Source organism: Manis pentadactyla, chromosome 11 (genome assembly GCF_030020395.1).
Source record: "Manis pentadactyla isolate mManPen7 chromosome 11, mManPen7.hap1, whole genome shotgun sequence".
In the NCBI taxonomy this organism is placed as follows: Eukaryota; Metazoa; Chordata; class Mammalia; order Pholidota; family Manidae; genus Manis; species Manis pentadactyla.
In genome coordinates, this window is record NC_080029.1 from 86633822 (window position 1) to 86660626 (window position 26805).

The following is a 26805-nucleotide window of genomic DNA, read 5'->3' on the forward strand; positions in this document are numbered from 1 at the left end:
ATGGTATTTAGTAATAAGAGGAATAGCCAACATGGTGCTCCTTTTCAAAGGGTCACATGTACCAGGGATCAATGTTGGTGAGTAGAACAAGCGTGGTAACAGAAAGTTTCTCAGATTACAGCCCTGCACAATGGATTTTTGTTTCTATGAAGATCTTTGCCACTGGGAATGCCTTTAGAGCAATGGACTTTTCTCTACCTCCCCCTCCCCCACTGCACTCACACACAGTCATCTAAGGCCCCCAAACCAATGTGCATAGGCTTTATTCTCTGCATGCAAGCAGGTCAAAGACGCGTGTTCTAGCCCAGGAGCTGGTGGAAAGAACATACTTGATTTCCCCAGTCACTTGCAATGTAACGAGTATAGGGGACCACATATTGTTTGTTGTTTCTATTTCAGAAGGTGGGAGCAATAGTAAAGGTCTGGAATTTTAGGATAATCCATCCAGTTTTTAATGATCTAATACCAAATTCAAAGCTAAACCCAAGCCAGGGTCCTGTGAGCAGGGTAGAGTGGCTGGGACTGTTTTTCCATGTTCTCCAGGGGGGCCTGGGCTGAGAGTACATTCCCCACCTTCACAGCATTCCTTCCTAGGTCAAAAGGTCATCTCTCATAGACGTCTCCAGCAGACACTCAGTTGTCAAAAGGTTGCATCATGTGATCTGGGCAGTGATTGCTAACAAAGCTCTTTCCTCATTGGGAAAAAAACTCTGCATGTCTAAGTAATCTCTGTGTTAAAAATGTGTTTTCCTCCCTCCATCCCTACTCTTCTCTTCAGTTTCAAAACGATGAGGACAGCAGTGGGCACCAAATTCATCAGCAAAGGTTCCACAGATCACTTGGGTCAAAATTCCACCACTTTCACTGGGTTATATTATGAGGAAAGACAACTGCCAGAGGTGATGTCGGTTTCCTGGACTTGAAAAGAAAACAGAGGTGTCCCTCTTCCAGGGGATTTCTTTTAAAAGGAAAATCCCATTTTTAAAGCAAACACATGCATTTTGATGAAATTAGGAATTACAACAGCAAAATTAGAAGGAAATATCAGAATCTTTTGTAAAATTATTTTTAAAATTACGATGACTTTTTTGATTAACATATATTCAATTGCATTTAAAGGACCAAGATGGTTCATAATATATGACAAGGGGCAAGATAAAAAATGAGGGGGTAAGAAGTATACACATTTGCTCAATGTTCAGATGCCTAAAGTTCGCTATCAATAATGTTATAAATAAAGGTCCCAGTTACTAGGGGAGCAGGCTGTGCCTTTTTGTTTTTTTAATTTCCTGCTGCCTAGATGAATAATATAATGATTTTCTCATTGTTGCTGATTGTTACTTAGAGCAGCTTGAAGCTCTCACATGCAATCCAAAATGAGTCATTTATTTCTAGAAGGGAAGCAAACAAGTCTATCAACATTGCTTCTATTTATAAATTATATATTTTAGAGTAAAATAATAGTCATGGCTGAAATGTTACACATGGGAGATAAAGAATTAGAGATACTTGCAAAGAATCTGGCTTAGTCCTAAGCAATAGAATCTAAGGGCGTTGATAATTTCTGTAAGAACTAAGCACTTTGTGCATTTGTTTATTCAAAAGAGCTTGATTAAATGCCCTCAGAAATGGGATCCAAGTTCTTACAGGTCTTTAGGATACTAAGGTTTGCAGATATACAATGTTTCCCTAAATGTACTATCTTCTTTTTAGTTTTTAATTTTATCAAACTTTCCGAAAGTACATTTTTCAAAGTTCATCTTTGGGGCTTTTCATATGTCCCTGGTTCAGCTGCCTTGGAATTAACAATAACTGACAAACATACGTATTCTTAAGAATGTGGGTAGTTCCACTTGGTGTAATCTGCTAACTGTAAAGACCCCAGTTTTATAAGCTTTCCATTGGGTAGGTAGTTCAGTGTTCTAAAAACAGTGTTATGGGCTGTTAAATTAAGCACATGTTCTACACTGACATTTTACTTCCAGGAAGTTAGTGTGTGCCAAATTTGCCAGTTTAGTATCTGTAACCCTGGAACATGTACTCTGTGCCTTTTTCATGGGGTGTTTGGACGGTAACTGAAAATAAATTAAACAATTATGACACAGACTTGGACAGAAAATAAAATATCACATGGGAAGAGAAACTGGTATCTGAACTTCTCATAGAAGTTTGGATGGAATCCCAATGAAACAAGGTGAATAAAATGAATGTGTTTATGATCTTGTAATGACTTACAAGCTTATCACCATTTCTGGTACTGTGAATCTGATGCTTAGCATTTGGCATCCTATATAGCATGCAAGGATTCTGTACAATTCTAACAATTGAAGAGAATGGCCCTAAAAATAGGAACTTTTGGGCCAAAATCAAGTTTTATCTGCCAAAGGAATCTGGGAACAAAATAGGTGCCTAATAATGAAGTGGCATGAATTTAATTATCTATTTTGAGAGATTCACACAGTTTGCAGCCCTATCAAGATAGGAAATTAACCAAAGAGTTAAGAATTCCTGACAGAGAATAAATACATAATGCAATTAATAATTTTAAACAGGCACAGTTAGATTTCTTTGCAGACTGGTATCTGATCCTCATTGGTGGTGTAACTTGCCACATCTGCATTTTTAATCCTATGAGTACTTTACTTGAATGTTGGACTCTAACTCCAAGCACTCCATCTCTAAAGTCAAAACAGACCTTCCCACTGGGTGTACACAAATATTCTTCTAAGTGTAACAGGAGCAAGAAGCCAATGCATTAGGACATGGGGGCTGAAGGGACTGGGTGTCTCTTTAAAAGAAACTAGGTTAGAGAATCTCAGTATATCCAGATGTGCTAAGAGAAGGGCACAGAAGCCCACAGTGGAAGTGTTCAAGGCAGAGGTGGCTAATTTACATTCAGGAAGCACACTAGCTCTAGAATCCATAACATTCTACATCAAACAATGACTGTACCCACGTCTGCAAAATATCTTTAACATACAGGTCTTTTGGAAAAACCACCAAATGACTACACCCTAGGGTTCTGAGTCACAAAGGTATCTACACATAGAATACAACAAAATATTTCAGCAGTAGCTGGTTACCACAAGTCTCTCGTTAGGGACTTGAGCTGGAATCAAATTTTTCAGTACTTGTAGTTAACATTTAAAAAAAAATCCTAAAGTAACCAAATTATCTCTTTGAAATAAACTACACTAGGAGGCCAGAATTCCAGGCCTGTTGGGAGATGGTTAGAGAAATGAAGATTTGCAGCCACCAAACCAGTTTTTCTGAAACCCTTTTCAAAAGTGTAGCATTTCCTCTTAACTTTTGAAACCTGGGCTCTCACTACAAATAGCAGCCATAAAACATTTTAAAAGAACTTTACAAAAAACCTTAAAACTGCTGAAAAGAGGCAGGCAGACTATAAAAGAAATCAATACAATTTTGGGCATTCAAAATAAGGCATTTTATTTCTCCAAGTGAATAGCTCAAGATCATAAGGGAAATTACAGCTGAAACTAGAACTTGTGGCCCCTGATACTTTACTGCCAGTGATCTGCTCAGAAGCCTCCTAAAATGTTTTCGCTTTGCCTCAACAGCAACAAGTTATAATAAAAGGCACAAGAAATTCCCGTGGGCCCAGATGCTCAGGGTAAACCAGTGTGACCTATGACTCAGAGCCCTCTGACCTCCAGTTCAACACACTTTGCATGCGGCACTAACCTGACAGTTTGGTCTTCCTTCTTCCAGACACCTGTGGGATAATTCTGATGCCCCCCCCAAATAAACATGGCAAGGATCTAAGTGTCCTTAAAATGTGACATATTCTAACATGTCTCCTTGGAGGAAGTAAAATTGCCGAAGTAGGCCTGGAAAATTATTTGGGAATGTCTTTCTTTCAATATCCAAAGTTTTACTGATAAGCAGCAGAAATCAATAAAGAGCATTAGTTGCAAAAATATAAGGCCACAGAAGAGAGGGTAGAACCGAAAGATGTGGTCAAAGAATCAGAAGGCAAGACCTTCCACATGGAAGACTTGAACATGCATCTTTAGTCTCTTCTTACTTTGTCTGTGATCTTGTTCTATGACTTAAGGAGACTGAACACGTCAACATTTTAAAATTAAAAAAAATACCCATGTTCATTCTCTGCAACTACCTGGGAGAAATTCCAATCAGATCCTTCACAAATTCTAATTTTTCCTGGTAAAGACAACTATATAGTATGAAATCTACATCTAAGGGCCCCTGAAGAATTTATCCAAATACACCTTCTCTATTTAGTTCTATTACGATTTTCCACTCAACACTAGATTTTCAATACAACTGATCTAGCCATATGTTTAGTGGAATATATAAAAAGATTTGTGAACAAGTGATTTTTGTACTTTCAGCAGCATCCTACTCATCGAGACAATGACTTAGAAAACTTTGGTCACCTGACTCTTGAAACAGTTTCAGAAACATGTTGGAGGGCTCTGTGTGGCCTTCGGGGAATGTGGCAAGATGCCAATTCCGTACACTATCAGTAATTTCCCAAGATGATATGTGGCATGAGAAAGCTGCCACCAAATCAGAATTTAGAGGGTAGATTTCTAAAAATGAGTTTGATTTCCAATACTGCAATGCCCTATAATTTTAGAGAATGGCAGGTATAAGACAGAAAATATAAAAACCCACCTGAAATTTTCAGAATGAGTGAAAACACCTCCAGCCCCAATTTCTGCGCTGATGACAGGTATCTGATGCCACTGACACCTCTTCTTGCAGACAGGGTGTGGACAAGTGTTTAAGTGCCTGGGTTTGGGGTCAGACACACCTGAGTTCAAACACTGGCCTGGCCAGTTTTTAGATATCTGAGACAAACAAAGTTACTTAGCCTTTCTAAACCTCAGTTTTCCCAACTAAGAAACCTCACAAGATTATGAGTGAGGATTAAATTATACTAAATATACATAGCACATTATCTGGCACAAAGTAGTTGTTCAATATTAGCTTGGATAATGGTGATGATTCTGCTATTGCTGTGAAATGTGGGTATCTGTATCCCACTTTTCCTTGATCTAGCTCTTTGGCCCCAAAAATGGCTACAATAAAGACATACTATACACAAAAACGTCATACTATACACAGCTGGCCTCTGGGAAGATAATGATCAGTTCCCAGATAGCTCTCTTTAAAATTCTTAAGCAAGAAATTAGCTGACATACCACGTTCATTTTTCTCTTTCTTAATAACATATGACACATAAAGAGATCATGAAATATGAACTACTATAAAGAGGAAAAAATGTCTTTAGACAATGGGTGTCGAATTGCAAACTCTGAGTTAAAATTCTTGCTGGAGTCAAACAGTTCTTAGACTAGAAGTATTCAAGGTTTGAAACAAAACAACTTGTTGATTCTAATATATGAAAAACTTGATCAAAGGGACTTTGTGGTGAGTTAGGGTTTTCTGAGAATACTTAGTTTACAAAAGGAAAGAATAAACCGGTATTGAGGAGCAGTGATGACTTATGGTATCTTGACCAAAATAAAATGTATTTTTTCTGAAGATAAGAAATCAAGAGAAAATTGCCTCACATGTGTCTCCAACAATATGTCAAGTAAATAAACAGCCAGTTAAAGATGGCTTTGTACACATTACTTATTCTCAGGGCTGAAAGCAAACTGCCAATAAAGAAATATTGTTATTTAACATTTAATGCTGATAAGAAATCTCTTTTTGTGTAATTAGGTAAAAATATAACATAAATTTGTAATTCTGTAATTATCCACAATTGTAAACAAAATTTCCTTTCTATATCAAAAATTTTGAAGAAAAGAGACATTATGAACCATATTAGGAATTCTTAGAGTAAATGACATAATAAAACACATTTATGCAAAGCGAATTGAGAAATTAAGCTTAGGTTAATATCTTACTGGTATGGAAAATGGAATATTGCTTTTTATTTTCTTTACTCAAATAACTGAATAATCAGCCAACTCTCAGCTTAATTTTAACTGTGTCAACACCATCAACATTGTCCCAGAACTTGAGCAAAAGAGGGTGTAGGAAATTAATTACGCATGGAAAAATTTTATTGGATTGGAGTATCAAAGGCCATTATCTTTAAGAAATCCTGAAACTCTATAGGTTTTAAGAAAGTCAGGATTAACTTCTCTTTAAACCACAAACCCAATCCTGTGAGCAAAAATCAACAAACAAGTACATTTCTAAAGAGGGAATAAATTATCTATTGTCTGCTATCATTTCTTAGGCGATTAATTCCTGTTGAAATGGTGAACACAAATATAATTAGATATTTACAATGTGCTTTTCTACATCTTTACAAAAGCATATGAAACTATGAACACAGGGTACCTGATTTTGAAATTATGCCTTCATATTCTCATTGCATTGATCGCTCATGACCTAACATTGCACAGAAGTTTCAAGACTGGGTCAACTAGAGATTAGAACTACTCATGTGGTCACAATTCAGAGTATACTCTTTCACAAATGCATAATGTAAATTCTGGAAGCCCCTAGGCAAGCCGCAGTTTAAGCACTTTATCAAGTGTATTGCAGGCAATCACACGTGAGGTCATAGTACCCGGGCATGTGGCTTCATGCTTTTGATACTACTATAGGCACTGAAATACATCTCTGGAGATTTGTCAGGAACAGCCCTGGAAATCAAGAACTAAAGAGAATGTCAAGAAATCCTTTAGAGGAAAAATATTACCAAAGAGAAGAGGAAGCTGTGATTGGTTCTTCATTCTGTAGTGAGGCAGAAAAATAACTTTCTCACAATACACAATACACAAAACTTTAAGTTATTCAGGAGCTCTGAAGAATTTGAACAATACATGGGACTGACACTATGGACTGAATATTGCCAAAGTACCTTTCAATTAAGGAGTGCGGTTTTATTTTACTGCTTCAGTATTTTTAAGCCAGATAAAACAAGATGCTAAGCCCATTTATAGCTAAAACGAAGTCACTCTGACTTAATTTTTGTAAGCCCATCTAGTGAGCACTTCTAGTAAGTTGCAAAGGTAATTAAGTGGTGTTGGTGAGCAAATTAAAAAGGAAATTGGAATGAACAGCTTTGAGAAAGTCTTTTTTATGCATACAAAAGTATCTCTTAAAAACCCACAATATGAAATATTCACTAACTCTCCAATTTTTTGATTCAGTTGGATATGTTACTAATGGAATGGGTAGGTTTTCTTAGGGTGACAGAATTTTTACTATCCCCAAAGCCAATGGACGTTTGATGCAAACAACAAATAGTAACATGCAAATAAGCCTTATTTACTTATATATTAAATGAAGTAAGAGTTTCGGCAAGTCTTAGAAGAAAAGCAGTCTCATTATGTTGTGGTTCAGCATCTCTTGCATTCTTTGCCATTTCTAAGTATAATATAAGGAGAAGAGAAACAAGCCTTCAGAATGTGCCAATTTAATTTCTGAACTCTCCCCTCCTACTCAAAGACTGACCCTATGGATCTGACCAACATACATGGAAAAAAAAAAGATGGAAAATAAATTACTTTTTCAAAGCATAAATCACTGATTCAAAATATTTAGCAAATGGCATACAAGAGCCCAGGTTCCAATTTAAGTTGAAGAAATAAGAATAAAAGGTTGTATGTAATAAGGCAATAATAGAAGGGTGGCAGCCTTTTGATTAGAGAGATGACATGGGGGTTTTAATGACTTTCTAAGGACAGTCAGTTGCCTTCATCAAATTTTACACCATTTGTGAAACCGGGTGCCTTTTTATGAAAAACAGTTTGCAGGTAAAGCACATAGAAAAATTACATGGCCACATCTTAGTTCTTCTGCTTCCTTTTGCTGTGGGCATAGGGATATAATCAACCCTCTCCAGGGCCAAGTCACGTCACCCACAAAATGGGGGTAAACCTCAGAGATTCTGAGAGAATCAAATGAAAATTTGTATAGGAACATATCAAAACACAGAAATGCAAAACTAAATGGAAGGCATCACTTTGCAGACATAATTGGATTTTGGATATTATTTAAAAATTAATAGATATAGCATGTTAGAGTTGGAAAAGACCTAGGAATCCTTTAAACATCCTCACCACACAGGGATGTAAGGTTAAGTCTATAAGAGTTTGAAGAGATGATAATAATAACTAACATCTAATGGATAGTTATTACACGTCAGGCATACATTATCACCTCATGCATTGCACCAAACTCCCACTGGAACCTTACCCAGGTTCTCCCACTCTGGAGTCTGAGCCCATAGCCTCAGGGCCTCATAAAACCACCCCACAGTGCACCTTCCACGGGCTGCTTGGAAGAGCCACACTCAGATTCCAGTCAGCTGAGCTCACTTCATTTTTGCATTCAGGTAGGTAATAAAAATTCAAAAGTGCCAAAAAGAAAGAGTGAGACAGTGTTTGACCTAGCACCTAGGCATGGTACGCTGGAAACTGGGATTTTAGCCTCATGCTTCTCCCAGACTATTACCCCTTTCCTAAGGCTCCTTCGCCTATAAACCCTGTCTTTGTACATCTCTGTGAGAGGACAAGAACCAGGGGAAATAGGGAAACTAAGTATTTTGAACTATTACTTATATTTTTAGAAATCATATTACACTGTGTCCTGAAATAGGAATTCAAAGAAAGTGACATGGGCTTAAAATTCAAGTTATGGAACCAAATGTAATGAAGAGTTAGTGATCATATGCAGATTACTATCATTACTGTCATCATTACCTCCATTTATGGAGCATGTTGTATGATATGCCTGACCCACCACATAGAACTATCTGTGTAGTACCATAGCATATCTGTGTAGGTGTGTTAATCCTCATTTTATAAACGAGGACATTTAGGCTTAGAGAAGTTGAATAACTCACCTAAGGTCACACCATCTGTGGGAGACAGGTTTCAGCCTTAGGTCTAACTCTGTGCTCTTAAGAACAAAGTCATAAGCTTTGAATTTTGAGTTATAATTTCTCCATAAAGCATAAAAACACTCCCCTTAAACTTGCAGGAGTGGCAAATTCTCTAGTCATGACCTTGTACTTGCTTTCTTGTACCTCTGACTCCTCAGTTCCACCTAATTAATGCATCACAGATTTGGTGTCCAACGACACTTTGACAAACTCAACAACTTTAGGTGTGCTAACATTCCTAATGAGGAAATAAACCCAAGTCAATGCGAACAACATCTACTAAATTGCTACATATTATTAGCTATTAACCAGTGGTCCAATTGAAACAATAATTAATTCAACCAGTGTCTATTTATTGCAAACTGTGTACACAGCATTTTCCTAGGTATGAGGGCAATACAGAGAGCCGATCTATGGAGCAAGCTGTAGGTGAGCAACCCTCTGTAAACAAGATTGATTTCTCAACTTTCGTTTTTCTCACTTCCTGATACCAAGGATGCCATAAAAATTCAGCAAATGTTATCACATTACATGCCTAAAAAGAGTCCAATAAGTTTTTTTTTTAAAGTACATCCATGCAAATGAAAAAGTTAAAATGTTACAACTTCAGAGAGTACTGTCTCTAGAGTGATATTGTATGAGGCAAGATGCCCGTGAACCCAGAACTTATCACTATCTACCTGCAAAACAGCAGCTCACAGGTCCCTGACATTGTTCAAAGGGAAGTTTCCCTGATATTTCTGCCCTAAATGTCCAACGCATAGAACAATGCAACACAGCAATGTGTAAGAATACCATTTTTTCCTCTAATTTTTAAAAAGTCTGACATTACTTTTCAGTGTAGTTTTATTTTGGCCACGGTCTATTTAATTGTTTTATGGTTTTGTTTTTGCCAGCTGAAAGCAATTCATGCTTTATACTGGCAGAAAATAAGCTGCTAGAATTCCACTTAGAAGAAGAAAAATGGAGAAAACTTGAAGTGGTTGATGACTATGCGGGGTTGTGTAGCTCATATGTGTAGAAGCATCAAAATCTGGATAGATAAAAATAGTAAACCCATATTTCTACTCTCAAGTTTAAAAGTTGACTAATGGTATTTAAGATTCATTAATGTCCATATTCCTATCTATAAAATAAGAACATCCTTTACAGCTGTTACAATTTCCTGAGCTAATTGTGGTAAGGAGTTCAAAATCTTGTAGAAACACTTTTTGACAAACAAGGGAAACATCAGGCTTTTTCTTACCACACTAAAAGATAGTTTTAATTGCTCATTTCAAAATTGGAGAGCCAAGGTGTGCTCAGCCTAATTCTCCCTCTTAAAGCCCAGAGGAAGTGACACACTCCAGTGGGTCACCCTGCCATAATGTTCAGCAGTGAAATGTATGCATGAAGAAGATTTTCCTCTCATTTGATGACCAAGAAGGGATTGTGATGCTGGACCTCCTGAATGCCCCTGAGCATGATGTCTACTGGCATCTTACAATGAAAGGAAGAGTCAGGGGAAATTTTATTGCCAGTAGATGCAACACCTAGTGGCAACACATTCTAACATTCTGCTAAACTGGAAATCCCAGAACAGAGATGAACGCATGCTGGAGTTTTGCAGCTCTGTTTCCCAGAAATTTCCCACAGGGTGTACAGTCCACAGCTCACCCTCTGAAGTGAGTGGGGCCCAAATCATTCACTCTCAAATAAGGAAAGATGTTTTTTTCTATGCCTCTCCTCCTCCCTTCTCCACGGATTTACCATCCAGTTTCCAACTCAGTGGCCATTTTTAAAAAGACATAAAAGTTTGCTTTTGAGGAAGGGGAATACATCATATGCTAATCATCAAACTAAGTATTAGTACAATTCTAATAGGATTCTTCTGGGATCCTTATTTATCAGTTTTTGAAGTGTAACCAAATGTGCTTTCATGTAATCAAACACTCAAGGGATATTCAGGGCACATTGTTTGATTAATACAGTGAAGTATAAATATAAGGATAGCTGGGTTAACATAACAGTCTGTGCAATACAGCTGAAGTTCCTGAGACTTCTGACCATAGAGGAAATTGCTTTCTACACAGCTGAAAATTGATCCTGAGCCCATGCTGACCTACCTCTTTAAATACAAGATGCAAGAAGCCTCCCTGGGATATTAAACCCTATCTGAAAGTACTTCAGTGAAACAAGCAGTTGAAGACACTGTTTTCCAGATTGTGTTCCAGCGAAGACTGGTCCCCAGAGATAATAAAGAAAAGGATTTCAATGGGTGAATCTGGGAAACTCTGTTTCTACCCCTTGCAGATTTAAACTGCACATTACAGGCATAGAAGCCACAGGGCATAAATCTGCAAAGAAGTAAAAAGCTAACCTTTTCGAACAATATGGCTTATCTCTCACTTACCAACATTACATTTCCCTGTATGGCCCCGGAAGATGACTGGTTAGCCAGAGACGGGTAAGATTCCTCAAGGGAGGAACAACCTAAGACAGGCACAGTCGCAGGGGGGTCATCAGGTGAGAAATTGGGGATCAACAGAGGTGAGGCTTAGAACCTCACCCCCCCGTTCTGAGAGAAATCTTCTGCATCCGTGGATGTTTTATTGCCCTTGTCTAGCTTGGATTAACACATAGTCTACAGGCACACACCTGATCATCTACATTTGCTCTCTTACAACACTAAACTATGTTTTCTACCTTTATCTTGCATCTACCTACCACTTCAGCATTTTATTAAAAATAATAATAATAATAATAATAATAAAGGGAGAAATGTGGGATCCACATATAAATCAAGTATAAAAATCAAACGAATATTCATATTTGACCTGATTGTTTATAGTTCATAATGCGTGATCAAAACCGAAAGTTTCTGTGATGACTGCCCTTGCACTGTTCACCATGTAAGAACTTATTCACTATGTAAGAATTTGTTCACCATGTAAGAACTTGTTCGTTATGCTTCAGAAGATTGGAGACTGACGAGAATTAGGCTTGGGGTGGATTAATGATTGTGCATTGAGCATTGACTCCCCTATACAGAATTGTATTGTTGTTAACAACTATTTGATCAATAAATATGAGAGATGCAAAAAAAAACCAAAACTGCACATTAGCAAATTAGAGGATCTGAAAATTCTTATACTACAGGAAACTCTATTCCAGCTTTCAATCTATTTAATCACAAAGTCCTTTTTTTAAATAGAGTAATGTCTATTTAAATATCTTTGAAACTATAGTTTTCCAAATATTGAAGAAAATATATTTACTCAATTCTATTGGGTCATTTCTAGTTGTTAATGATTATAACTACGCTGTAAAAAAATTTACAAAAATTTGTCCTTGTATACTTCTCTAGAATCATGTTACATACACAGGACCTTTCTGAATCATAATTTAAGTGCTTAAATTACTTCAGAGAAAATGTCAAATTTGTTTTTAAGCTATTTGAAATTTGTTTCCTCATTCAAAAGAATATCTTCTCTTTCAAATAGACAGTATTTCAGGCAAGCATACAGGTCTGCTACTTTGACCATGGAAGACATAGTGGAGAATTCATCATTGGCATTCAAAGGAAAGTTATTACGGCATTTCCCCCATTCAAAAATCTTCAATAGGTCCCTATTACCTACCCAGTCAAGTACAAACTCCTCAGCCTGTTCAGTGTCCTTCACAACATGCACCAAATTCTCCTTTCAAAAAAAGAGTATTATTATTGAAGGCCTCCTACGTGATCATAGCATAATGGGGGACAAAGTGGGAAGATACCTAAGACATGGAAACTGTCTTCAAGAATCTTTATAGTCACACAGGATAATAAGTAAGTCATGGAACCAATTACTACAGCACAGGAAGAACCTGAGTGTCCAAAAAGATAATCATAAAAGTGTGCAATGGGGCTTCAGAAGAAAGGAATTAGTTCCAACTAGATGAGCGTGGGGCTAGCAGAGGCTTAAGGCAGGTGGCTGCTCTTCCAGCCTTGTATCCCACAGCTTCTCTTCCCTAGGTGTGAATGCAAGATGTCCTTTAGGTTCTTCATCATCATGTCAATTGCCATAAATGCTTTTTTTTTTTAAACAGGAGGAAAAAAAGCAATTTTAAAAGCAACTTTTAAATTAAAAATATTAATAATGTTTTATTTGCTATTAACCAAGCATAAAAATTACTGCCATTTTTATATAAACCATATTATTTAATCCCTACCACCCAGTATCTATTAACTTCAATATTATTTATTACTCCCATTTCACAGATACAAAGTGGGGGATTAAAGACTGGCTGGTGAAAAGTGACATCTGAAGATTTAAAGGCAGGCAGACCAATGCAAAAGGCCACATCTTTCACCACTATGATTCATTGCCTATAAGAATCTTGTGCCCCAAAAAGAACCATTGTTCACATGACATGGATCACATATTTCCACTTTAACAACTTTGCATGTGCAAATGGAATACTCTTCCTCCTCCTCTCCACTGGTCAATAGATGTCCAGGCTTCAAAACTCATGGCAGGAAAAAAGAAAACTATTTAGATTCTGACACCTCCCCCAAGAGAGAGGCCTGCATGTTATTTGGGACTGTCTCTCCTTCCCTGCTCTCTACAAGTCATGTCTCTATCAGTCCTGCTCCTCCCATGCCCCCTACCCCATTTCTATAGCCACTGACTTAATTCAGCCCTCATTTGTCTTTGTGACTATTAACATTTATTCCATACTTGGTGTTGTCTCCCTCAAATGTAGTCTCCATATTCTAAAGTTTTTAAAAAATGTAAATTTCATCATAAACACCTTTTGCCTAAATTTCTTTAATGGGTTTCCCACATCCCAAAGCAGGTTTTCCTGGGACATGGGTTAAAAATTCACATTCCCAGGACCTCCTATGGAGATCTGGATTCTGTATGTCTGTGGTCTGCCAGGGAATCTGTATTTACATGCCCCTTAGGAGCAATTTAGGGCCAGGGTAATTTGGTAGTGCTCTACAGGACAGAGTATAAGCTTCTTAATATGGTAAACAAGGATCTTTGCATACAGCCCCTCCTTGCCTCCCAGCCACCCTTTGCACCATGCATTCTCTCACACACAGAGCAATGTCAATCTGGTTGCTGTTCTGAGAAGACCACATTGCTTCACACTCCTGGGCCTTTGCACTGGCTGTTCCATCTGCTCCCATACCCTCCCTACCATGTTCACCTGGAAACTCCCACTCTTGGCCATCAAAACCTTTTAAACCCTTTCTAATTCTGTGAAGTCTTCCACAGGGACAGAACTAATCACTCCTTTTGAACTGCCTTACAACCTCTATGTTATCTACAGTATTAGAAGTATGTATATGTTTACATTTCTGACTTACTAAAGAGTATAAAGTGGAGGCGGACCACATCTTATTCACTCTGTATCTCTGGCATCTAGCTTGGCGCCAATTATATGGTCAATAAATCTTGAAGGAAGAAAATATTTTTAGGGTCCCACTAATAGTCAGTCACCAACCTAGACTTTCAAAAAGCGAATGTTTATTTCATCCTAACAACTACCCTTTGAGATAGTTATTATTCCCATTTGACAGGTGAAGAAACGAACACTGAGAAAGACTGCTGCTCAGAAGTGGCAGGAGATGAGAGGTCAGAGGTACCTGCTCCAAAGCTACTGTTCTCTCTACACCACTCAATACCATGCCAACAGGCCTTCTTCAGTCCATGCCTCACCGAGCGCTGAGTATCTGCCTTTCCTAAGAGTTAGCTGTATACTTGCCATAGTGCCCCCTGCCTCCTAGGAGATGGCAAATTATTGAAGGCAGGGACCCTGGTCATTTCTATACTTTTATTCCCAGAGTGTAATGAATATCTTTGTATATTGAATTTGAGCAGCATATACTTAGAAGAGGTCTTGAGAGACTGAGAACTTCCTGCCTCTAAGAGGTGTGTGTACCCATGTATCAGCCCCGATGCACACCAAAATCTGTCCTAAAGGACACTCCTGGGGTAAATCTTACAGGCTTTCAATAACCCATGATTTATCAACCTTTCTTCATCATTCACATTTAGTATATGGAAATTTTGGAGGTTTTATTTTAGTGGATGGCATTTATTACAAATGTTAGTTGGAAGGAGAAATACGAAATTTTACACTCCAAGTCTACTTTTGTAAATCTTCAAATTTAAAAAAAAATGAATGCTTGGTTTTGAGGCAACTGGGAGCGAGGGTTAAGGAATAAGTATTTTGATTAAGCAACGATTCAACCAACTAAAGAGTAATCAGCCACATCTTGCATGAATTATCAGTCTGAAACTAATTAGAACCCAGCAAAATATATTTAATTATAAAATTCTCCTGAAAATCATTTAGGCTTTTTGGAATGATTTGGAATACATTTAGAAGAGGCTACAGTCTCAGCCTCTGTAATGGTTATCATGTAGTGTCCTACTTGCGAAGTACAGAAATTCCAACTGAGAGAGGGTCTAACTGATTAGATAATGGACAATGGAAAAGTGGTCCTGTGTTTACAAAATATACCTCACACTTAGCTGGCTGAACAGTCTCCTCTTGATATTAATATACCACCTTAGGTGCCCTACACCTGAATTGTAAGATTCTACCATCCTCAGAAATGAACTCTAATGCTGAACTGAGAGGAGGAAAAGCTCTCCTGGTAAACAAGAACACAAAGCAGAAAAAGTATTATCTCACTACATATTATAGTTAGCCTGTAAAATCAATGAAATAAAAATGCTCATGTTACCTCCCTGATTAAAAGAAACCAAACAAATTCACAGTCTCTATGTTAAAAGATAAAGTGAACAAATAAAAAATAAGATGCATGAATGTAAACATTAGATTTCTAGAGCTTGATTAAACATCATCTAATTCAGTCCTATTTTCCAGGTGAGCAAAAGTTCAAAGAGATTAGGAGACTCATGTGAGGCCATAGAGCTAATCAGTGTCGGCACAGGACAGGGGGCAGGGAAATAAAGAAATTCACAGTTACTGGTTCCAGGCAATGTTATATGCTTAACACATGGAATCTCACTTACTATAATCTCCAGGACAACCCCAAGGGTAAGTAGTCCTTCCCCTACTTTGCAGATGGAGAAATGGAATCTAGCAGATATTGAGTAAAATAGAGATTTGAACCCGTGTCCCTGCCTCCTAAGTTTGCGCCCTTTTCAGTGTTACCCCTGACATAGAGAATAGATCTCTCGACTCACAGTCCAAGATTCTGGAGCAAACCTCAAGCAGATGAAAAAGAGCTCACTGCGAGTTTTTGCTTACATCACCCAAAATAATTATACTTGCTCAAAAGCAAACTATGAAAAAACTGGAGGACATATGCAAGAAATCAACAAAAGCATGTGGGGCCTAAAAATTCAAGAATTACTTCCAGACTCTACCTGTGTGTGAAGACCAATGACTCCCCCCGAGGTCAAGCTCATCCTAAACAAGGAGTACAAACATAATGGACCCGAGTTCATCATGGGAAACTATCTGTCACATAAATCAATTTTCCTTATTAGATTCACCATTCAAAGACATGTATCTATCTATGCACTTACTTTTGTATAGATCATAATGAAAAGAAATCCCATTTCCAAATTCTGACCATATGTACATAATTTATGATAACAGACAAGACAAATACTATTTTAAGTAGTATCTCAAAATACTACTTAAAATAAGAATCTAAAATTTAAGAACCTACTTATAACCAAAAGAATTCTAAGTTTGAGTGTATGGCCCATTAACCTATTTAAGGCAGTGTTGTATACAACAAAATTTCAGTTGAAGGAAATGATTTTCATGATCTCTTTAAGGATGTAATGAGGTTTGACCAAATGTATCAACATGTTCAAAATAGTTCATTTACATTCAGGTGCACATTACAGAGTTGATAATGACATAGTTTTGATCAGTTTTTCCACCTTAAAAAGAGGAAAGTGAAAACCCTGCATATGGTTTATTGATTCAAAAGTGGACCTACAATTGCCAGCTAGCTGAATAAGTGGTCATCCCTGCCTTGGAAAAGCAGAGAGAGAGAGAGACCAGGAGCCAACTAATTACAACACAGAATGTGAAATATGCTATAATAGAGGTAGAAAGTGCCACCAGTTGCAGAGCAGGGGACACTGACCTATACCTGGGCAAATCAGGGATGCTTCCTGAAGGAGATGACATTAGAATTGGATTTGCATCAGTAAGAATTCCCTAGGCAGAACAGAGGCAGGGGCACACTTCCTCTAGCTCTCCCTCCATTATTTCCCTTCTCAAGACCTGGTTTTCCAGCAGACTGAGGGACCTTATCACTATAGAGAAGGGATACTAAAATGGTTCACTTTCATTTTAATAAGGACCTAGATTTTAGTGAAATCTCATAGTTGCTTTCTTGCTGGTCATTAGAAAGGGAGTGAATAGTTCAAGACTACTGAGGAATAAATTTGGTAGATAAAAATGGCTTATATTATTGTCTGCTGTGACATCAAAATATTTCTAAAGGCCATATTAAAAACAAATGTTAACACAGGAAGATGAAAAAATGGTCATTCTCCCACTACCACCACCCCCCCCCCAAAAAACGGTAAGAATTTCAAGAAATCCTCTGAGGGTAGAAATAGGAATGAAAGAAGAAGGGGGGGAAATAACATGGCGTCATTATAGACTATTCTTCCAAAGCAAAATGAAGACTTAAATGAAGGGAAAATAGAACACATGTATTACAATGTATAGTACCATAAGGCTGTGTTTGATGCTCTGGAGGGCTTCAACAAGTACTGTTCAGCCAAAAATCAATTGAAAAATCAGCATGATAACAGAGCATGAGTTGCCCTATAATAGCCTTAAGACCCCCAAGGCTATACAAGTCCCTTTCATCTGCCACACTGCACTGACTCCAGGGGAACCTCACTTCCCCACCCTGAGTACTCTGCCCAGCTGCACGTCTAACCTACTGCTTTACCCTCCCTTAGAAAGAGGAGCTGATGAGGACTGATGATGTCTTAACGTGGTTTTTAAGAATTTTTTTCTTTCTGCTTTTTCTTTATCTTTTCTTGACATTTACACTCAAACTCAGCCTGTACTATCAGTCATCAACCATTTCCACAATATTTAATGGGCAGGCATAATCTATGAATAACCTAATAATAATCTTGTATTTTGAATGCCTTAACTAACATATATTAAACTGCCCTTTAATAAAATCAGAGTTCAGGCTTATGCAAATGTGACATGTAAGCAATTCGCAGCATTGTTATAAATATACATATATAGTTCATTCCAAGACTTCATCTCAATATTTCTTCAATCACTTCCTCACAATGTCTGGTTTGTTCAATTTATATTTCTACTTGGCATTTGGTGCAAATCCCCAAAGATAAGATACATCTGTCCCTCAGTCACAAATCTTGGCATTTTTACCTTAAATCAATCATGAAATTATTGGTTGAAAATTACCTTGTCTATTAGCAGGATTTCCTCATAATAAAGCATTTTATTTCCAAACTTTCAAATGTGATATGAGATGCACCAAGTCAGTAGTGACATATCAAAGCTTAAGGAGGACATATAAACACCCTGATCCGTGTGAGGGAAGGAAAAGCTAATTGGAAGTCAGCTTCCTTGTGATTATCAGCTTGTTTATGGGGAGGGAGGACTCCTCTGAATGGCACTGTAAATTCATCCCTGATTATGGAGTTAAAACCAGTGCCACAAGCTCCCCTAAAGCCCCCCACCCAATCCATTTTGTTTAGTTACAAAGGGTTGTGCACTATTTTCAGAGAACGACAGTTTTTCATGCTTTGATTTTCTCCAGTTTCAAGAAAATTAATCAGTTGCACAAGCCAGTTGTCAGATTTCACTTCCCTCATGGCAGAAAGCACACATATTCATTGTCTGCTATAAGAATAAATTTTAGTAATTTTTCCCCATGTCAATATGAATATTAGACTGACCCAATTAATATGAAATGTTTCTATGCTGCTGGAACAGACAGTGCTACAGAAAGAGCCATTTGCACAACCTGTTCATGATTATGGGCCATAAGGACACAAAGATGGCACACACATTTGTGGACCATCTGAATTCTTATACGAGAAAGGGAGGGGGAAGGGGGAACGGCATGACGTTAGCTTGACTGTCGTGGGTCATGTTTTTTAATCCGTAGTATTGGACATGTAACACAGCAACAAGAGCTGATCATTTTGTTTAATCACCTTTTGGATCTTTGCCAGATGGTCTCTATTGAGAGCGCTGCAAACAGAGAGAGATGAACTGCATCTAACACGCCACCAGAGCTTTCCCGTAAATGTCTGAGAACGGATTCCAACAAGAATTTAGTCTCAGAGCAGAAAGGGATACATTTAAAAACTATGTGCATTAACTATACTTTTCCCCATAGAATCCTCACTTGGCATGAATAATTTACCCACTCTTATGCTAATGGGATCATGAAAGTATCCCTCTGTCTTTAGTGCAGCTATTCTCAGCTTTCAGTAATTACCCCACCCAGCGAAAATAACATGGCTTCTGCACTGAACGGCCCACTAGTACCTGACAATTAGAAAGATCATGGCTGGCAGTGGAAGGGTCCAGAACTGGACAGAGAAACCGTTGTAGCACAAGAAAGAGTACAGACATAAAGTGACACCGGCCGCTGGGGGAAATGCATGGAGCCAGAAAGCAAGGGGGACAGGGTGAGAAGAAAGATTTCCCATTGTCAAGTTTTTCTTTCTCTGACTTCTCATCAAGATTTTACTTAAATAAAAATATGTACCTTTTTACATTACTAAGTATAAAAGGCATTCACAAGACTAGAAGAAAAAAAATCTAAGAAAAAGAACTAGAGCTATCTTCAAAGTACATCTGCATTATTTGTTTTATCAGAATTTTAAAAACCTAAATAGTGGAAAATCCTCTGTATTTTCCTTTTTGGAGGGAAAAAGGATTACCAAGAAAAAAATAAGAGAGAGAGAGAAAACTCATTTTCGACCTCTGTCCACAAAATTCCATGTTAGGTAGTTCACTGTGTAAAAATTATCAGGCTAAAACATCTGGGAAAGAAAGCTATGAAACAGCAGGGAACGTGGCTGGTTTATTGTTTATCTTTTGTTTATGAGGCAGTATTCAAGTTTAATTACTACTCTAAATTAAACTCTAACTGGCATCAGGAGACATCCCTTTACATGACTAAGTTAAAAAAAAAAACTAGAAATCCCAACTCCAGGTTTTTCAAGTAAGTTGATACATACAGGAAGAAATTACTCAAAATTAACAGCAATTATAGACAGCTTTTAAGCATTTATGAGCACCATTACATGCTCCTAAGGCATTTATTTATTAGAAGAGTTTAATTTTATTTCTAATGGTTACTATTTTTAAAAGTCCTAAGAAAATCAACAAATTATTTGGATGTTTGCTGATGGTTAAAGGATGGTATTATTTTTTACTTTATTTGGAGAATGGGGGAGAAAATGGAAACACAACATAACTATCCTATATACAACAGCTTCTTCTGTGGCAATGTTCAATCATCAATTACATTCTCAGAGAATTTTCTGATATAATTAGGAAAACAGGGGGGAAAGGAAATGTCATTTATTTATCATAACAGTAAGTGACCACTTTGGGATGAACTTAGCTCTAGGAAAAATTAAAGTTAAAAGCAACTAGCAAAAGATTATGCCAGATGGCATCTGTCATATTGTATTTAGGGTTATTTTAAAGAGATTGCCGCCACAATGAAAACATTCCATTGACAGAGTTTTCCTCGACTGAATAAGAAATCCCAGTAGAACATATTCAGGACCCACTGTAAGTGGGTTTGAGGTTTTCTCCCCCTCCTTTAAATACATAACCATAATTTTCTGGTGGGGGAGAATACTACTTTGGAACTATAGCATGCATTATAAACCCGAAAGTGTAATACTATTTTAGACACTTCCTTACATATAAACACTTACATTCATTATAAAGGGGGTATTTTTAGATTTCAACACCATGACTGCTAAAGAACTGTATAATAAATAAATAAATACCTAGCTATGGAATTCTAGTCTCATTGCCTGGGTGAAAGACGGAGACATCAATGGAGGGGTTTAGTAGGTGGTAAAATTGAGGGGAACTGTGCTGGCTTGTGCAGCTAGCTCTGTGTGTCCTGAAAGATTAGGGACATATAGATGCTAGAATGCTAATGTATTTAGGTTACATTGGGTCTGGCAACAGTATGGTTAACGTGCGTGTGGTGTGCAGTGTGAGCTCAGCAGTTACTGGGCCAACTGTCTCGGTATTTCTGGGAATCCTGCCTATTCACAGTGCAGGGATTGTTCAATTGCTGCAAAATGTACAAAATGAATTTTAAAAAAATGAATTGTAAGGAAGGCCCCATTACAACGATTTTACAGCAAAGATGTCAACATCAATTTTTCTTTCATGCATAGCTAATGATTAAAACAGCATATTCCATTTGCCTAAGACAATTTATTTAATATTGGCACATCAAAATATTGAAATACAAAGTTATCTTTACTCTACCCTTTTTATTCATTGCTGCTGAACCCATACCATTGTTCAAACCAGGAAAAATAAAACAAACTTGGCACAAAATACTTAAAACAAAGGCTCATCAATATTCTCCAATTTGTCAACATCTCAATTACAGCACTGGAAAAAATGTAAATTTCATGTGCTCTAAACACTGAGGGGTCTATTCTCTTGCCAATTCACATGCGTAACTCCCATCAGCGTTAATGGGAGTTACACAAACCCATCAATAATAATAATACTTTGTACATATATTGTGCCTTTCATCTAAGGCTCTCAAAGTGCTCTGTGAACAAGGGGGCTGCCTCCTAGTCTTTACTCTGGCAAAATACACAATGAAATACAAAGCAGCTTTTGACTCAGCAGGTACAGAAATAGGGACCTCAAGCCTTATTATCAAACCCATCTTACTGATGGGAAGCCAAACACAAAGAAGGCTAGCTACTTCCCCAGAGCCCCTAGTCTGGACCCTAATTCCAGCCCTGAAAAACCAGATTTCTTTCTTCATTCTAATGTGACTAACAAGACAAATTCCCTCCCTCTGGCTGCTTTTAGCCAACGAAATCAGAGTGAATGAAAGTCTGGTTCATATTTATATAGTTTACTGCTAGCATGTGCTGTTTGAAAGATACAGTGAAGTGAGGTTTTACATTTCACCAAGTTTGTTTCTTACGATATTTTTTAAATGGAAATTTTTTTCCTCCTTTCGGTTTGTTGCACAAACACGACGGAGGAAAAGATGACCTTTCACCTGTGTAACTGTAGCTCTTTCACTATCAAGTCATAAAATGAGGTATTTTTAAGTTCCAAAGTAAAGATTTGTATGAATCATTTTAGTAAAGTATTCACAAAAATCATAAAGCAACATAAATGCATGTATTGTTTTATAGCATATGGCTATTAAAATTTAATTTAAAATGTGTATGAAAACATTATATTTAGTACAATTCATCCCTATTTTTTCTGTTTATCGTGATTTGTTTTGAAACTGAGTCGTTTTACAGTTTTCCATATGCCTGTTGTGCTAATAAATTCTGAATGAGCAAGAAAACTCTTTTCTAAACTACAAACTTGGTTTCCAATGAAACATTATAATATATTTAATACTAAGAACATAAATTTACCTCCTAGGTTTTCCATTATACACCAACCCTAAGATATAACCTAGGATAAGCATATGTGATTTCAGTCAATATCTCTGTTGACTTTGCCCTGAAGCAGGTAATTAATCTTTCCTACAGAAAGCTACTCTGGACAATTTGGTGGGACAAAATATCAAAATATCTTGAAAACATGCTTAAAAGACTAATATGGGCATTAGTATGACAAAATACGCTATAGAGTCTGGCCTTCAAAATTTAGAGTCGGCTGTCACAAACAGAATACCCTTAAATACGTGATTTGGAACCACTGAGGTGGTAAGCCAGGTAGGAAATTCTCCATGCCAAAGCATTCTCTATTTTTTATTTTTGTCTCTCACACTTCCATACAGTAAAATGACTGACTTCCTACTACTCATACATATAAGCTACCGTGTCCATTGTTTAATCCCACAGAGATATGATTAAAGGAACAAAATCCTACAGGGATCAAATCCTTCAACATGGGATAAGTGGGTGCGGCTACCCACACAGAGAGGTTTGTGCATATTGTTTTTACCCAGTGAATCAGTCTCAGAGCTTTTCTCCTTCCTGACCAGAAACAAAAACAACAACAAGACAAAACTAACCCAAATGATGAAACTGCCATGCCTTGCCCGCTGCCACAACTATTGCCTGCTCTAGACAGTGGGGTCTCCTCTCCACCCCCACCCTCCTCTGAACCTTTCCTGCTATCTCCCTTGCCATAACTCAACCAACCCAACAGAACCAGTCAGTTTTAAATTTCAGTTGGGACCTTGGTGACCTGTTAATGAATCTACAGAGAGGAGAAAAACTCACAGTGTTGAGTTATGCCTGGTGTTGCTAGCTGACTTGGAGTCAGAAATGCTTGAAGCGTTAACGTAATTGCAAGAATGTGAAAAATGAAGCGCTGGGCTCCTGAGCAAAGCGAAAGGTCAAAGCGAGCCTCACACACAAGTCTTTGGAAGATAGCCTCATTAGGCCATTAAGTCTGTTTCTCCTTTCCCCGTCTTTCTTTACAATGTTTAGGGTGTTTTGCTCTTATTAATAGATACATTTTACCCTTTATGTCCCAGCAATGAGTGGTAGGGAGGGTGGAGTCAGAGAAAGCCTCCCAGATTTAACCACACTTAGAAGTCCATCACCATGACATGGAACCACAATTAAGCCTCTGCATTACAGAACCATTAAATTTATGTACATGTCATCTTCAAAATGCCTTATAGTTTAGTTTTCTTATATATAATCTAACTGGTCTAATAAAACACTATATAAAGCCTAAGTAGATATAGTTCGCAAGTTCTTCCACAATTTACCATCTGACAGTCGTTATTTCTGCTTCAGCTGCAACTTGCTTAAACCTAGGTTCTAATTGGGACCCATTTACAAGTTAATGGTATCCTAGAAGGGACATATTTCTAGACTCTTCTAGAATACTAATAATCTAAAATCTGTGGCCAGAAACTTGGAAGAGTGAAGGCACTCACCCTGCATCAACCACCCTCTTTAAATGGCATATATGACGATGCCTCAAGCTGTTAAACTGTCCTCTACTTGGAAGACTGTCTAATGCTTAAATATTGTGGCCATAAACATAGTCATAATAGAGATGAAATAGACCTGGGAGATCTGACACTATCTAATGTAAAATATTAAAAAGTAAAATCTAAACACGTTCCTGGCCCACATTCAATAATGTATCTTCCTTTAAATTATCATTTTAGCCATAGAAGAGCCATCCCTACCAATATATAATTGCTCTCTATGCAATAGGTAAGTTTTAAAGGGTAAAATTTATTCGAAATTACACTAGGCTTCCTTGTCATCTGCAGTTGTTGCCCTCCAATTACTCTAATTTTTAGGATTTGTCACAAAAGTCACCATGTCAGCTGAATGGAAAAGGGGACAAATCATCTAAGAATTTCAAAATCCATCTTTCCAAGATTCCACGTAAAATTCACACAGTACTGTGGAACTAATAAAAACAGATTCTTGCTTCTTATGTACTTTAGAGGCATCTCTGCTTGATTATAGAGAACTCTTACAGTTATCTGAAACAAAATATCCTCTTTCAGTATAATTCAAACTACCGGCATCTTAGCAGCAAAGTAAGGCTGTCATTCTTTTTACTTAAACACGCAAAAGTGTAGATAACCAAATTTGTAAAAGAATTGGCAGAACGAATCAATTGTTATTGTAATGCCTACTTAAAGATTACACATCTCACTTTGATTTTTCTTTTTTTTAAGTAATGTAGGTTAAGGAGAGGAAATACTGTCTCCCTAAATAGCAGCTGATTATACTCCCTAGCCTGCCACTCTCCTGTTCCCAGGGAGGCAAATGCACTGATATCATAAAATACTGAAGTTATTTTAGTCATGTCTACTTTGCATAAGGAAATGCTTGACCTTTTACCTTGCTCACTGCTGTTGTCTCCACTCTGGGAAGCATGGCCACCACTGGAGGGCCCTGGGGTGCCTGCTGAGTGAGTGGAGGTTGCGTCGTCATGATCTCGCCAAGATGCAGGATTCTGATGTCAGGATACCAAGGAATTTTTCCACAGGTACCATTTCAGCCATATATGAACCAAGAAGAAAGGTGCAGAAAAAGACAAAAAGAAAAATGGGTACATGTTAGTATTTGTGGAACTAGGCCTAGATAGATGCCACACTACAGTGTGTTGGTCTTTTCAGCAATAGGTACCAAAAAAGAAGAAAGGATGCTCTAGAATCTTGATGAGGTGATGATTATATCAGTGTAAACATCTTTAAGGGCTAATTGAACAATACTTAAATTGGGTGCATTTTATTAGACAAAAATTATATCTCAATAAAGTGAATTTTTAAAGTTAGAAAAAAGCTTACTTAAAAACCCTCAAAAGTCATTTTCACACTTGCTATCTTAATTAGACACACTCTCCCAAGAAATAGGCCCAATGCTCTTAGATAGCAAACACTTCAGAACATTAACATCTACAAAACTCAATGACTCCTTTAAAAAAAAAAACAACACAGACTAAAGAACGCATGAGCCAGCCCTCCACATTTTTCAAATGTACTGCCCTAAAACAACCTGAATGAAATCTCAAAATTATCATCAACCAATTATGCTACCAGCAGATTTGGTGATATTTATGACTGCGTTGATGCCTAATAAATGACCAATTCTGCTTTAATTTGCACAAACACCACCAACAAAATGAAACAACTATGAACTGTTAACCATCGAATAAGTGGACAGGAGTTTCGTGTTTGAGAAGCTCTGTGGAAGCCTGCAATTCACTGAACAGTGCTTTTTCCTGGAAGAGCTACTTGTTTCAAAGGACATGGAGGGCAAACAGGGAGTTACACTCAAGCTGCCTTGCTGGGTGTATTCTTCTGCTGTTCCTCCTCCCCTTTCCTGATCATTCCCAATACCCTGCTGTTGCTTAAAGGAAAACAGGAATTCTAATGTACAGGAAGGACTTTATCAGCACCACATGAAGGCAGGCAAGAGATGGAATTTCCTCTGGCAGAAGGGGAGAGTAGGAACAGCACATGAAACAAATCAGCCTTAAGGCCAGAGCTGTACACTTGTCACCTGTATGTGATGACTTCAACTAAGCCCACAGCTCTACTTAGCAAGTGAATTCTCTCGGGGAGAGGTTCTTTGGGGGCAATATCCAAAAAACAACATCAGTCTCTCAAAGGACACTATTTCTTTTTGTGAGAATTAGTAAATAAGGATTCAGACAGACTGACATGCCTACAGGCAACATGCAAATATCCTGACCAGCTGAAAGCAATCTTGTGTGTTGTCATGATACAGTTTACCTGGAAAAAAAAAATTAGTCTATCATTTTCCTTAACATCAACTCTGTCACGTCCAAAGAGAACATGAGAGTTTACCAACATAAAATCAAGAAACCAAAGTGGGGCAAAACAGAGGGCATTTCTTATTTGGACCAGCAACAAAAACATTTTTTTCCTCTACAGATCTGCTACAAATTGATTATAAATTAATATTTAGCACTTTTCATAGATGAGGAAATGACCCAATGCTCCATAGATTAATAACATCTATATCATATTATGCTACTGGCACTGCCACCAGGCAAACAATTGATTCAAAGTGAAAATTCTAAACAGAAGTTTGTGACTGTAAACTGAGCACAGGTATAGATCTCTAAGTAAAGATATGTTTTGAAAAGTTGATTAGGAATGAAGTGGAGTAGAATAAAAATGAAAAGCAAGGTTCTCAGCTGCCTGTATTCAGACAAAGTCATGCCTGTGATCT

At 37.5% G+C, this 26805-nt stretch overlaps 1 protein-coding gene across 10 annotated transcripts in view; it reads right to left on the minus strand.

Annotated features, from left to right (window-relative positions):
- MEIS2 (Meis homeobox 2) overlaps positions 1 to 26805 on the minus strand; it is a 196077-nt gene that overhangs the window by 153949 nt on the left and 15323 nt on the right. For all 10 annotated transcript variants that reach the window (XM_036887539.2, XM_036887537.2, XM_036887535.2 and 7 more), the window contains one exon: positions 24946 to 25060. In XM_036887539.2, the coding sequence (XP_036743434.1) occupies positions 24946 to 25060 (115 nt within the window). The remainder of the gene's footprint in view (positions 1 to 24945; positions 25061 to 26805) is intronic.